The sequence below is a fragment of the Stegostoma tigrinum genome, chromosome 2 (genome assembly GCF_030684315.1).
Source record: "Stegostoma tigrinum isolate sSteTig4 chromosome 2, sSteTig4.hap1, whole genome shotgun sequence".
NCBI classification, from domain to species: domain Eukaryota; kingdom Metazoa; phylum Chordata; class Chondrichthyes; order Orectolobiformes; family Stegostomatidae; genus Stegostoma; species Stegostoma tigrinum.
The window spans coordinates 83,115,362-83,128,096 of NC_081355.1; the positions used below are offsets into that span (position 1 = coordinate 83,115,362).

The 12,735-nt window shown below is 40.7% G+C and overlaps 1 protein-coding gene across 1 annotated transcript in view; it reads right to left on the reverse strand.

Annotated features, from left to right (window-relative positions):
- Positions 1-12,735, reverse strand: part of LOC125464790 (electrogenic aspartate/glutamate antiporter SLC25A13, mitochondrial) — a 197,609-nt gene that overhangs the window by 33,618 nt on the left and 151,256 nt on the right. The window contains exon 14 of the mRNA XM_048557633.2: positions 1,753-1,893. Within this exon, the coding sequence (XP_048413590.1) occupies positions 1,753-1,893 (141 nt within the window). The remainder of the gene's footprint in view (positions 1-1,752; positions 1,894-12,735) is intronic.

Consider the following 12,735-nt stretch of genomic DNA (forward strand, 5'->3'; position numbering starts at 1 on the left):
CAAGCAGTGTTCTAGGCTCAAATATCTTTAGCCATTTCATCATGGGCCTTTCCTCCATCATTAAGTCATAACAGGGCATGTTTGCTGATAAATGCACAACATTCGACACTTTGCACAATTCCTCAGATATGACAACAACCATTCGTCTCGAAGACATGGAAAATATCCTGGGTTAGTCTGACAAATATCAGGTAATATTTGCATCATAGCATTGTCATGCAGTGACGATTTCCAACAAGAGACAAACTAACCACTGCCCTTGATGTTCATTGGCATTATCCTGACCAAACATGGCACTATCGACATTCCAGGGGTTGCCATTGACCGGGCACTGAATTGGACCATCTATATAATTACTGTGGCTACAACAGAATATCTGAAATTCTGCAGCAAGAAACCAACCTTGTGACTCCAAAAGCCTGCCTACAATGACCAAGGGACAAGTCAGGTGTGTATTGGAATAGTTTTCATTGTCTGGTTGGATGTAGCTCCAACAACACACAAAAAGCTTGAGATAATCCAGCACAAAGCACCCCATTTCATTGGCACCCCACCTTCCACATTCATGTGCTTCAGTCGCATTACATAGTGCTTGCGGTGTGTACCATCTGATTTGTAACTCACCAACTTTCCTTAGATAGCACCTTTCAAAACATCACCCTCTACCATCTGAAGGACAAAGAAAGTAGATACATGAGAACACCACGACCCCTGAAGTTCCCCTCCAAGCCATACACCATTCTAACTTGGAGCCACATTCCTGTTCCTCCACTGTCATTGGATTTTAAAAGTGGCATACAGTGGTCGTTAGTTTTGGAAGCATTTCCAAACAAATTAGGTGAGACAGCCCTTCCAGAAAACTGACTTAGTCAAAAATTAGGGACCCCTGGAAAGCTAATGAAAGATTTTTTTTTATGTAGGGGTCTACAACTTCTGGATTAAATACTGAAGGCCATTAGTTTATTTTTGGTTCAGCATAATCAAGGACTTTTTTAAAAGGATACTCAGCAAATAAACATTTTAGAGCAGTTTAGAGGAGACCTGACTGGGGTCAAAAGCAAATATTGTTTATCTCCTAAAAAGGAGTCTAGGTGAAGTACAGTCACCACCACAGAAAAGTTCAGTTTCTGCTACTTCAGACCAGGAGGGTTTGGTTACAAATACAGAGGTTATTAGAAGCTGAGAAAGTCTAAGGCTTCTGTTTTGAGAGTATTCATGTGAGAAAGCTTCACATTTCTCAGCAAGAACTGGGGAGAATCAGTCAAGTTGAACTTAAAGCTTTGATATAGCGGATAATTCCTTTGGATCTGAGTCTCTCTAACAGGTAGGATCAGAAAAGAGGAGGACACTTTTTTGCAATGTGTTTTAAGAAATTTAAACTATTCTGTATTTAGACAACTTGGTTTGTTTCACTTTTCAATCTTTTGTGTAATAAACTTCTTTTCTGTTGTGAAAGAAACTGCTATTTCATATGGTTATGTTTCAGCAGCTAACCACCATGTTGTCTAAAACAAAAAAAAATCTATTAAACCTGATTTCATTCTGGGATCTGGCTTGTCATGAAATACCACCAGCTGGAATCACAACTCTCAACAATATAGCACAGACTGAATAATAAGCAGCTAATGCAGTATTCTAAATTGAAAGATGTATATATAAATTGCTATTTCACCCAGTAGGACTGATTTGCATCTTGGATGGTGGGGGAGGAGATTAAAAAAAAGCTGTTAGTAGATCATTCTCACACTGTACCTTATATAGCCCAGCGAAACCCAATTCCTTTATGACACTGAATGCATTGGTACGAGGTCCTGTGGTGATTTCACCTGCCACCTGTAACCTGATTTTGACAATCTCCAATGGATTAGTGAAGATAACTTGTGAAGCGCCAGCCTATGAAAAGAATCAGTGTAAAATATGGTTAGAACTTGGATTTGTTCATGTGACACTACACTGAATGTAAAAGTTTTTAAATAAAAATCAGCAGTGCCAGGTTTGAAAGCCTACACAAAACAAACTTAAAATGCCATAATAAAAAATAACACTGCAGCACTCTTAACAGCAAAATCACTTTCATACATTAAGTCAGACTTCTATTTCTGTGAAACCGAGCCATAAACACCAACAATATCTATTTGTAACCAGATGTTAAGTTATGAGATCAAAGTCTCAACTTTAGTAGTATTATAATCTATATTTCAAGAGCTGGACAACAACATTTGGTGAAAAGCAAAGGAAATATTTTGGGTTTATTCTCTACCTCAATCTGAAAAAATGAATAGAATACTATATAAATCCCACCTTCCAATCTAAATGCTTGTGTTATACCATCATTAGGACATTCATAAAGGGAATCGAAAGTCTTACAATTAAAGAAGTGGCTACTCAATTAAAATGGAGCTTAAAATGTTGTGTTGTTGGCAGTTACATTTATTTTCTGCAGACCCATGTGCAGTAAATTTAAAGCGACAGATGGTTATGTTGTATCATTTAGAGATGTATTTGCATAAGCATGCCAATGTTATGGTGGAAAAAAAACCCAAAGCACAAAAAGATACTACATGCAAAAGTGTTCTCGTGAAACACTTAAGAATTAACAATTATTTTACTATAAATGCAATTCCAGCTAGGTGGGTTCAGCTTTCTCCACATGTTATTAGACCAAAAATTTCATATTAAACTAACTGCCATGATAACTCATTGATGTAAAAAAGGGAAACAGTCATTTGGTAGTACAGACATGAGTAGAGTCATACAGCATAGAAACAAGCCTTTCAGCCCACCATGTCTATGTTGACCAATAAACACCAAGCTATGCTAGTCCTATGTACTTGCACTTGGTCCATTGCAGACTATGCCCTGGCATTTCAAGTGCCCAACCAAATGCATCTTAAATGTTGCAAGAGTACCTGCAGCCACCACACTCTCAGGCAGGATGTTCCACATCTCTACCACCCTCTGGGTGAAAACTTGTTTTTTTCTCAGATCTACTCTCACCCACTTTCACCTTAAACTTATGGCCTATTGTCTTAGACACATCTGCCATGGGGAAGAGATTCTCACAATCTGCTCTATGTTTCTCATAATTTTATATACCTCAATTAGATCCCACCTCAGCCTTCTCTGCTCTAAGGAAAAGAAGTCCAATGTGTCCAGTCTCTCCTCATAACTGAGAATTTTCATCCCAGGGAACATCCTAGTGAATTTCCTCTGCACCTCACCAGTGCAAGCATGTCCTTCTGATAGTTGGTGATCAGAAATATACACAATATTCTATCGGTGACCTAGCTAATATTTTATAAAGTTGTTACAAGATTTCCTTGTTGCTGTATTCTATATGCTGGCTAATGAAGGAAAACATCTTATATTCTTTCTTCACCACACTGTCTACCTGTACAGAAACCTTCAGGGATCTATGGACTTTTATACCCAAGTCACTTTGTTCCCCAGTACTCCCTAGAGAACTTCCATTCATTCTGTCCATCCTTCCCTTACTGGACCTCCCAAAATGTATCATCTAGCAGGTAACAAGATTAAATTACATCTGTCATTACACTGCCCAATTTACCAGCTGATCAACATCAGACTGCAACCTGAGACCATCCTCCTCACTATCAACATCATCACCAATTTTTGTGTCATCCGCAAACTTACTAATTATACCTTCTACACTCACATCTAAGTTGTTAATGTACATAACAAAACAGAAAGGGTACCAGCACCGATCCCTGTGGCACACTGCTGGTCACAGGTTTCCAATCACAAGAACATCACTCCACCATCACCCTTTGCTTCCTGTTTGCAAGCCAATTTTAGAACCAGTTTGCCAACTTGCCTTGGATCCCATGGGCTCTTAGCTTTTTCAGCAGCCTTGTCAAAGGTCCTCTTAAACCACCTTAACTGCACTACCCTCATATTTAGTCACCTTTTCAAAAAAACTCAACTAAATTAGTCAGACTGATCTCCCTCCAACAAATCCATGCTGAATATCTCTGATCAATCCCTTCAGAATTTTTTTCTACCACTAGGTTAACAGGCCAGTATTTTTCTGAAGAGTGGTCTCGACCCAAAACATCAGCTTTCCTGCTCCTCTGATGCTGCTTGGCCTGCTGTGTTCATCCAGCTCTACACCTTGTTAACTTAGTAATTACCTGGCCTATCCCTGCTCCCCTTCTTGTACAAAGAAATCACATTAGCTATCGTCCAGGTATCGAACAATTCATTTGTGGCCAACAAAGTTTAAATATCTCCACCAGGGCCCCAGCAATTTCATCCCTTGCCTCCCAGGCTGGGATACATCTCATCAGGCCCTAAGGATTAAAACACCTTTATGCCTGCTCATATAACACTTCCTTTCTTTTAATCTTAACATGTTCTGGAACCTCACCAGTCCAATTGAAATTCTGGCTGCAACGTTTTTCAACTCTGTGAATACAGATGAGAAATATTCATTTAAGGAATTACCTACATCCTCAGGCTCCATGCGCAGGTTGCCGCTTTGGTTTCTAATGGATCTCATTCATTCCCGAATAATCCTCTTACTCTTAATGTACTTATAACGAAGCCTTGAGAATTTCCTTGATTCTATCTACCAAAGATATTTCATGGCCTCTCTTTACTCTCCCAATTTATTTTTAAGCAATCCCCTACACTTCTGATAATTTTGAAGAATCTCTCCAGTTTTGAATGTGCAGTACCTGACATATGCCTCCATATTTTTCTTTATCAAACTCTTGATATGTCTTGACATTTGGGTTCCCTGGTCTTTCTGCCTTGCCCCTCACTCTTGGAGCAACACGCCAGTTCTGAATTTTCACTATACTACTTTTAAAAGATTCCCACTTTCCAAATGTAGACTTACCTGCAAGTTTACATTTGGCCGATTCTGTCTAATGATATTGAAATTGACCTTTCCCCAATTTAGACACAACTTCTGCACTGTCCTTATTCCTTTTTATAATGACTTTAAAACTTACAGATTTGTGGTCACTACACCCAAAATGTTTGCCCACTGAACCTTCAACCACCTGACCAGTTTTTGTTCCCTAGGATTTGGTCAAGCACTTCCCATCCCTGGTAGGATTATCTATGTTCTGGCACAAAACGGTCTCCTGGATGCACTTTAAAAATTCCACCTTATTTAATGTGAGCAAAGTTGAAATCCCCCATAACTATAATTCTGCTTCTCTCACACCTTTCCACGATTTGCTTACAGATCTGCTCCCTCATCTCCCTCTGACTGCTGGGAAGTCTGTAGCATAATCCCAGTGAAGTATTTACCTGTTCTTTATTTCTCAGCTCTCACTAGATGGCCTTATTTAGAAATTCTTTTATGACATCCTTCCTCATTACTGCAGTGATGGTTTCTTTTATCAATAATGCAATGTCCCCATTTCTAGCCCCTAGAATGTTGAGTTGCCAGTCCTGCCCATCCTTCAACCATGTCTCAGTGATTGCAACAATGCTGATCAATGGACTAAGTTCATCTGCCTTACCAGACAAGCTCCTTGCATTAGAATAATTATATTTTAGCTTTTGGGATCTTTCATTTGCCTTGTCCCACCCATGTCCAGCTTGTAAACGTCACACCTACCCCAGAAGCTGTTCTAATGATCTAAAAATCTCATGCCCTCCCTTCTACATCATCCATTTAGCCACATGTTCATCTGACCTTATCCTCTTATCCCGATAGTCAGTAGCAAATGATATTGTCATTGGCCTGGAGATCACAACCTTCATAGTCTTCCTCTCAATCTACTATCTAACCCTTTAAATTCCTGTTATTGTACCTTATTTCGTTTATTAGCCATGTTGTTGTACCAACATGCATTGCAAATGCTGACTGTTCACCATTTCCCTCCAGAATGCTCTGAGACATCCCTGATCCTGGCACCAGGGAGGTAACATACCATTTGAGCATCTCGTTTGGTGTCACCAAACCAACTGACAGTTCGCCTTACAATTGAGTCCCTATGACCAAAGCTCTCCTGGTACTTTTCCTCCCCTGTGGTGCAGCAGAGTCAACCATGGTGCCACGAATTTAGCTGTTGTTGCATTTCAGAGGCGCCACACCCTCCAGAATTATCCAACACGGTGCATATCTATTTGAGAGGGGAATAATTGCTAGGACCCCAACACTATCGTGCAATGAAATAACTCCACAGAAGCCAGTATCCCATCACTGAGTCACTCTTTTTATATACAAGTGAAGAGTCCTGGACACTGGTCCAGCTCCCTCATAGCCAGACCTCAGAGCAGACAGGATGTCTGCCACTCCTGTTCTTATCTGTCAGCCAAAGCTCCCTGATTGAACATACTTCGTCCATACGTGGTCACCGTGGACACTGGTAGTATCTCTGATTTCCCACATATTGCAAAAGGAGTATTTCACGGAGTTGGGTTCTCCCGCCATTGTGAACCTTACCAACTACAAACAATAAACTAGGACCAAATTACTCATTTTACCTATTACTCATCAAATCAGATATTTGTCTCTCTATTACTCTCTTCCTAGCAAACTAAAAGCATAAAAATAAGTATTTTACCATCTGTATCCCTCATAGTACTACTCACTTAATCCCATAAACTGATTCTTAAGGAGCAAAATCTCTCAGCCTGCATCACTTGTTGAACTATGATGCTGCCTCAGGAGATCAATGAAGGTTCCACCTGCTCTGCTCTCCCACTGCTGCTCTGACTGAGCTTGATCTGGGCCCTGTTCCTCTGGTTTTTAATCTGGAAGCTTCATAGCTGCCATTCATTCCCAGGTTTGCTGTATCCTTGCCCATTGATGCTCCAGCTACTCCATCTCAACAGAACAATTCATCATGGAGAGTGCAGAAGATACAGCACATAAATGCCCTGGCTCATCTGAGTCAACCTTGAAATCTGAACAAAGTCTGGCAATTAACAGTCAACCATCATTAACTGTTGCATTCTCTGTGACAATGCTTCTACTGACCAAAGTCCAGTCGTCAAGTATTCAATAGCTTTCTCTTATATATTATAAATGCTGTTTTTCCCCTTTGTTTTTCCCATCTTGCAAATTGTCCTAATGAGTGCAAAATGAAAAGCTTCAACAAAATGCATCATTTCTCAGCAAATTGCAACAGAAGTGTTAAAGCTGATCAGCAAATTGGATCTAACTACAAATTCAACAGATTTAGATGTAGACTTGGATTTTTTTTGTCACATGTACTAAGTATAGGAATACATGAGTACAGCAAAAAGTGCCCAGTCGCCAATCACTGGCACCCACTTGGTTACAAAAACCAGAATTAAAAGATTTAACAGAGCCAAAAGGTAAGCAAGAAAAAAACAGTTCAGATCTCAGAGTCCCAAATCCCATCACTACAATGGTGCAAGTGCCGCTCCAATTACTAGGCTGCCACCACCGCCACTACTGCTGCTTCACTGTCCTGCTCTCGTAGCAATACTTTGCTGATTTGGGACACTTTCATTGTTTGAATTTTTAAAAAAATGCTAATGCTAGTTCTTTGCATCAAGTGGGTAGCACATCTTGAATACATGGCTAAAACTAGAGACTTGCTCCATAATTTTCTGAATGCCTCATTTTCAAACTGCCAGCAATCTGTGGGCATCAATCTGTTATTGTGACATTGTCATCTCATTGTGATCTCCTCAAATTTGCTGATTAGAATGCTAAATTAACCCATGTTATTTCTGAAAGGGAAGCAAAGTTAAGCACAGGCCACTAAGTTTACAGGATTACTCCTTAACTGGTCTACATTAATGTTCGACAGGCAAGCCAAGCTCAACATTTTTGGTGGCCTTACACAGTCCCTTTGATAACTGGTGACTGTCACCATAGACCTTTAAAAAACAGCATACTTCAGATCTCTCCAACTTTACCACAACTGAATTCATGGTTCTGAAACAATAAAAATGGGGGCCTACAGAGACTACATTTTCTGCATAACATCTCCTTAGCTTCTGAAGCCAATTGACATTTTTTCCAAATAAACGATTACAATTCCTGATTTAGAGTCAGTTTAAATAATTCCTAAATATTCCGCGAAATGTGCATGCATGCAATTCAGATTTTTAAAGCATTTTTTGTGACATTGGCTAGGTCAGCATTTATTTGCCAAAACTTGCTTTCTGCCATTCTCACATTATGATCACTTATTCTGAACTATCAACATCCTTTCTCCCCCAGCACACTTCAGCAGCCCCCCAACTATAGAATAAAAGCTGCCCCCTCCACACTTCACATTAGTTCCGATGAAAAGTCATCTAGTCTCAAAACGTTAGCTTGCCCTCTCTCCATGGATGCAGCCTGACCCGCTGTGATCTCTCGCATTTGTTGTTTGCAGTACAGATTGTATCATCTGCAGTAATTTGCTCCTACAGCTTTTAGTGTCCATTCCTAATTACTTCATTAAAAGTGTTGGTGATCTGCCTTCTTTAACCGTTTCAGTGCTTGAGGTACATGGACACCCAGAGTGTTGTCCATGAGGGGGTTCTAAGATTTTGACCTAGCAACAGTGAAGAAATGGCAAAATGCATCCAAGTCAGAACGGTTTGTGGCTGGGAGGGGAACCTTCAAGGGTGGAGTTCCCATGCATCTACTGCCCTTGTCCAAATTGATGGGAGAGGGCATGGGCGCAGACAGTATAAACTACATCAGTGGTGAAGGGAGGGAAGGTGATGGTTGGATGCCAATCAAGTGGGCTGCTTTAGCCTGAACTATATTCAATTTGATTTATTGTTATATGTATGGTGATCCAGTAAAAATTATCACTTTGCATGTGAACCAGACAAATCATACCTTACATCGTATATCAAGGTAACTGAAAAGAATGCAGAATATAGTATTACAGCTAGAGAGAAGGTGCAGAGAAAGAACATCTCTAATATATGAGATGACCTTTCATAAGCCTGATAACATCAGGGAATAAGCTATTTTTAAATCTGTTGGTATATGTTTTTACATTTTATATCTTCTGCCCAATTGGAAGACGGTGGAAGAGACTACAACCAGGATGGAAGGGGTCTTTGATTATGTTGATTGCTTTCTGAAGACAGTGGGAACTGCAGACGGAGTCAATGGAAGGAAGGGTGGTTTTCGTGTTCCACCGGGCTGCATTCACAACTCTAATTTCGTGAGATCTTGGGCAGGAAAATTGTCAGACCAAGCTGTCATGCATCTGGACAGGATGCTTTTTATGCTAATCTATAAAAACTGGTGACAGTCATTGTGGAAATTCTAAATTTCCTTAGCCTTCTGAGGAGTAGAGGCATTGGTATGCGTTCTGTAGTGTCAATGTGGATGGACCAGAATAGATTGTTGATGACATTTATTCCTCGAAAGTTGAAGTTCTTGACCATCTCCACCTCAGCACCACTGATACACACAGGGGCATGGCCTCCACTCTGCTTCCTTAAGTCAATGATCTTCTCCTTCGCTTTGCTTACATTGAGGGAGAGATTTCGTCTTTGCACCATGTTTTTCAAGCTATAAACATCCAGGCAAGTGGACAATATTCTATCACATTCTTGACTTGCCACTTCTAGGTGGTTGACAGGCCTTGGGGAGACTTAACATGAGTTTCATGCCATAGTGTCCCTAGCCGCTGATCTGCGCTTGTAGCCACATTATTTATATGACTAGTCTAGTTCGGCTTCTGCTCAATAGTATCCTACAAGATTTTCAGAGCAAGAGATTCAGAAAAAGTAATATCACTGAATGTCAAGGAACGATAGTAAGATCCTCTCTTGCTGGAGATGGTTATTGGATGATACTTGTACGGTGTAAATGTTATTTGCCTTTTTCAGCCCAAGCCTGGATATCACCCAGGTCTTGCTGCATTTAAACATGGGCTGCTTCAGCATCTAAGGAGTCATGAATGGTACTAGGCATTGAGCAAACATCAGTGAATATCTGCACTTCTAACCTTATTATGAAGGGAAGTTCATTGATGAACAAACTAAAGATGGTTGAGCCTAGGACACCACCCTAAGGAACTCCTGTGTGGTATTCTGGAGATGTAAACAAATATTTCATAATAATCATTAAGGAAGTAACAGTAACATCATTATAGTAAGTTCTCTTCCAGTGAAACCAGCATTTTCACTTTTAAGTGCATTGTAGGGACCTGGGTTTCAAAGACCTGCAATTTACATTCTTTAGGTGGACTTCCAATGCCGCCCTTTTCATGAATAAATTTGAAATAGGCTCAACAAGGATTACCACTGGTTAAGTATTTGGTATATCAAACTAGACACGGTTGTAAGATATTCCCCAAAGGAAGAAAATCACTATCAAAAATGTACCAAGTCCAATAACTATCGGGGGGGGGGAGGAGATGAGGGAGACCTTTAGACATGGGAATAGAAGCAGGCCCTTCAGATCATCAACTCTGCTCCTCCGTTCAATGAGATCATAGCTGATCTGATAATCCTTAAGTCCACTTTCCCCATAACCCTCCATTGCCTTGCTGATTAGAAAGCTCTCAGTCTTGAATAGACTTAATGATTAAATCTCTATAGCCCTCTGTGTTAAAGAATTCCACAAATTCATTACCCTCAGAGAAGAAATTCCTCCTCATTTCTGGCTTATGCTATGATGAGGCTGTCTGGTTCTAGACTCTTCCACATGGAAAACAGTCTTTTTCCATATAATCTGTTAATAGCCCTAAGACTCTTCTATGTTTCAGTAAGATTGCCTCTCACTACTTCTAAATTCCGATGAGTACAGGCCAAATCTCTCCTCTATACCTGGGATCAAACTAGTAAACCTTTCTTTGGGCTGCCTCCAATGTCAACATATCTGAGTAGGTCTATTTAATTACTGCAGAAACTTTATATAAGACTTTGTGACAACTATCCAGCCAATACAACGATTATTAAAGAGAGGAAAGCAGGCAATAAAAACAGTACAGTGGGGACCAGAATAACACCACCATTGAGAGATGGCTGCCCTGACATCAGTTCATATTCTTAGACTGCCCAAAATGTTGCAACTATTGCACATGCACTACAATGTGGAATGGAAATTTCTACAATATAGTAGTGTTTCAGAAGCATGGTGGGGACATGAGACAAGTAGCTTATTAAAGAATAAAATAGAAAAGGTGTATGATGTGGCTAACAAGGGAAGTTATGACTACTATTAGATCCAAGGAAGTAGCATATAAATTGACCAAAAAGAGCAGCACACCAGAGAGCTGGGAGCAGTTTAAGTTTCAGCAAAAGAGGACAAACATTGATAAAGAGGGGAAAAAGTTTAGAGAATAAGCTCTCAGGGAACATACAAACTGAACTAAAAGCTTCTACAGGAACTTAGAAAAGACAAATATAGGCCCCTTACAATGAGCAACAGGAGACATTACAATAGGGAACAAAGAGATGGCAAACCAATTAAGTATATATTTTGCTTCTGTCTTCACAAAGGACACCACAAATAATGTCCCAGAAATGTTCAGGAACACAATCTAGTAATACAGAAGAACTGAAGGAAGTCAGTACCAGTAGGAAAATTAATGGATTTAAAGACCAACAAATCCCTAGAATATCACCGCAACCGAAATGTTAACTCTGATTTTTTCTTCACAGATGCTGCCAGAACGGCTGAGCTTTTCCAGATACTTTTGTTTTTGTTCCTTGTTCATATCAATCTTTCTAAGGGTCTTGCCATTTACTGTATACTTTGCTCTTGCATTTGGCCTCCTCAAATGCATCACCACATACTTGTCTGGATTAAATTCCAGCTGCCATTTCTGGTCAACTTACCAACTGATCTATATCTTACTGTATCCTTTGACACAAGAACAGAAATTGCTGGAAAAGCAATTAGGATCGAGAGAAATCAGAGTTACCACTTCAGATCCAGCTACCATCAGTTCTGTGGAAGGGTCTCAGGGCCCGAAACGTTACCTTTGATTTCTCTCCGCAGATGTTGCCAACCCTGCTGAGCTTTTCCAGCAAAGTCTGTTTTTGTTCCTGATTTCCAAGATGCACAGTTCTTTGTTTTTATTTTTTAGCCTTTGAGAAACTTCTTTACTATCTACAACTCCTTCAAGTTTTCTATGGTGTTGAAATCCTTTCTTATTATTGCCCTTCATCAGAGGTGGGGGGGGGGGATTAGGAGAGAGTTCTGAAATAAATAGGGAGAGAGGGGGAGGCGGACCAAAAATGGATAGAGGAAAAGATAGGTGGAGAGGAGGGTATAGGTGGGGAGGTGGGGAGGGGATAGGTCAGTCCAGGAAGGACAGACAGGTCAAAGAGGTGGGATGAGGTTAGTAGTTAGGAAATGGAGGTGCGGCTTGAGGTGGGAAGAGGGGATAGGTGAGAGGAAGAACAGGTTAGGGAGGCAGGGACAAGCTGGGCTGGTTTTGGGATGCAATGGGGGGAGGGGACGAGCTGGGCTGGTTTTGAGATACAGTGGGGGAAGGGGAGATTTTGAAGCTGGTGAAGTCCACATTGATACCATTGGGCTGCAGGGTTGCCAAGCAGAATATGAATTGCTGTTCCTGCAACTGTCAGGTGGCATCATTGTGGCAATGCAGGAGGCCCAGGATGGACATGTCGTCTAAGGAATGGGAGTGGGAGTTAAAATGGTTTGCGACTGGGAGGTGCAGTTGTTTATTGCGAACCGAGCAGAGGTGTTCTGCAAAGCGGTCCCCAAGCCTCCGCTTGGTTTCCCCAATGTAGAGGAAGCCACACCGGGTACAATGGATACAAGATACCACATTGGCAGATGTGCAGGTGAAC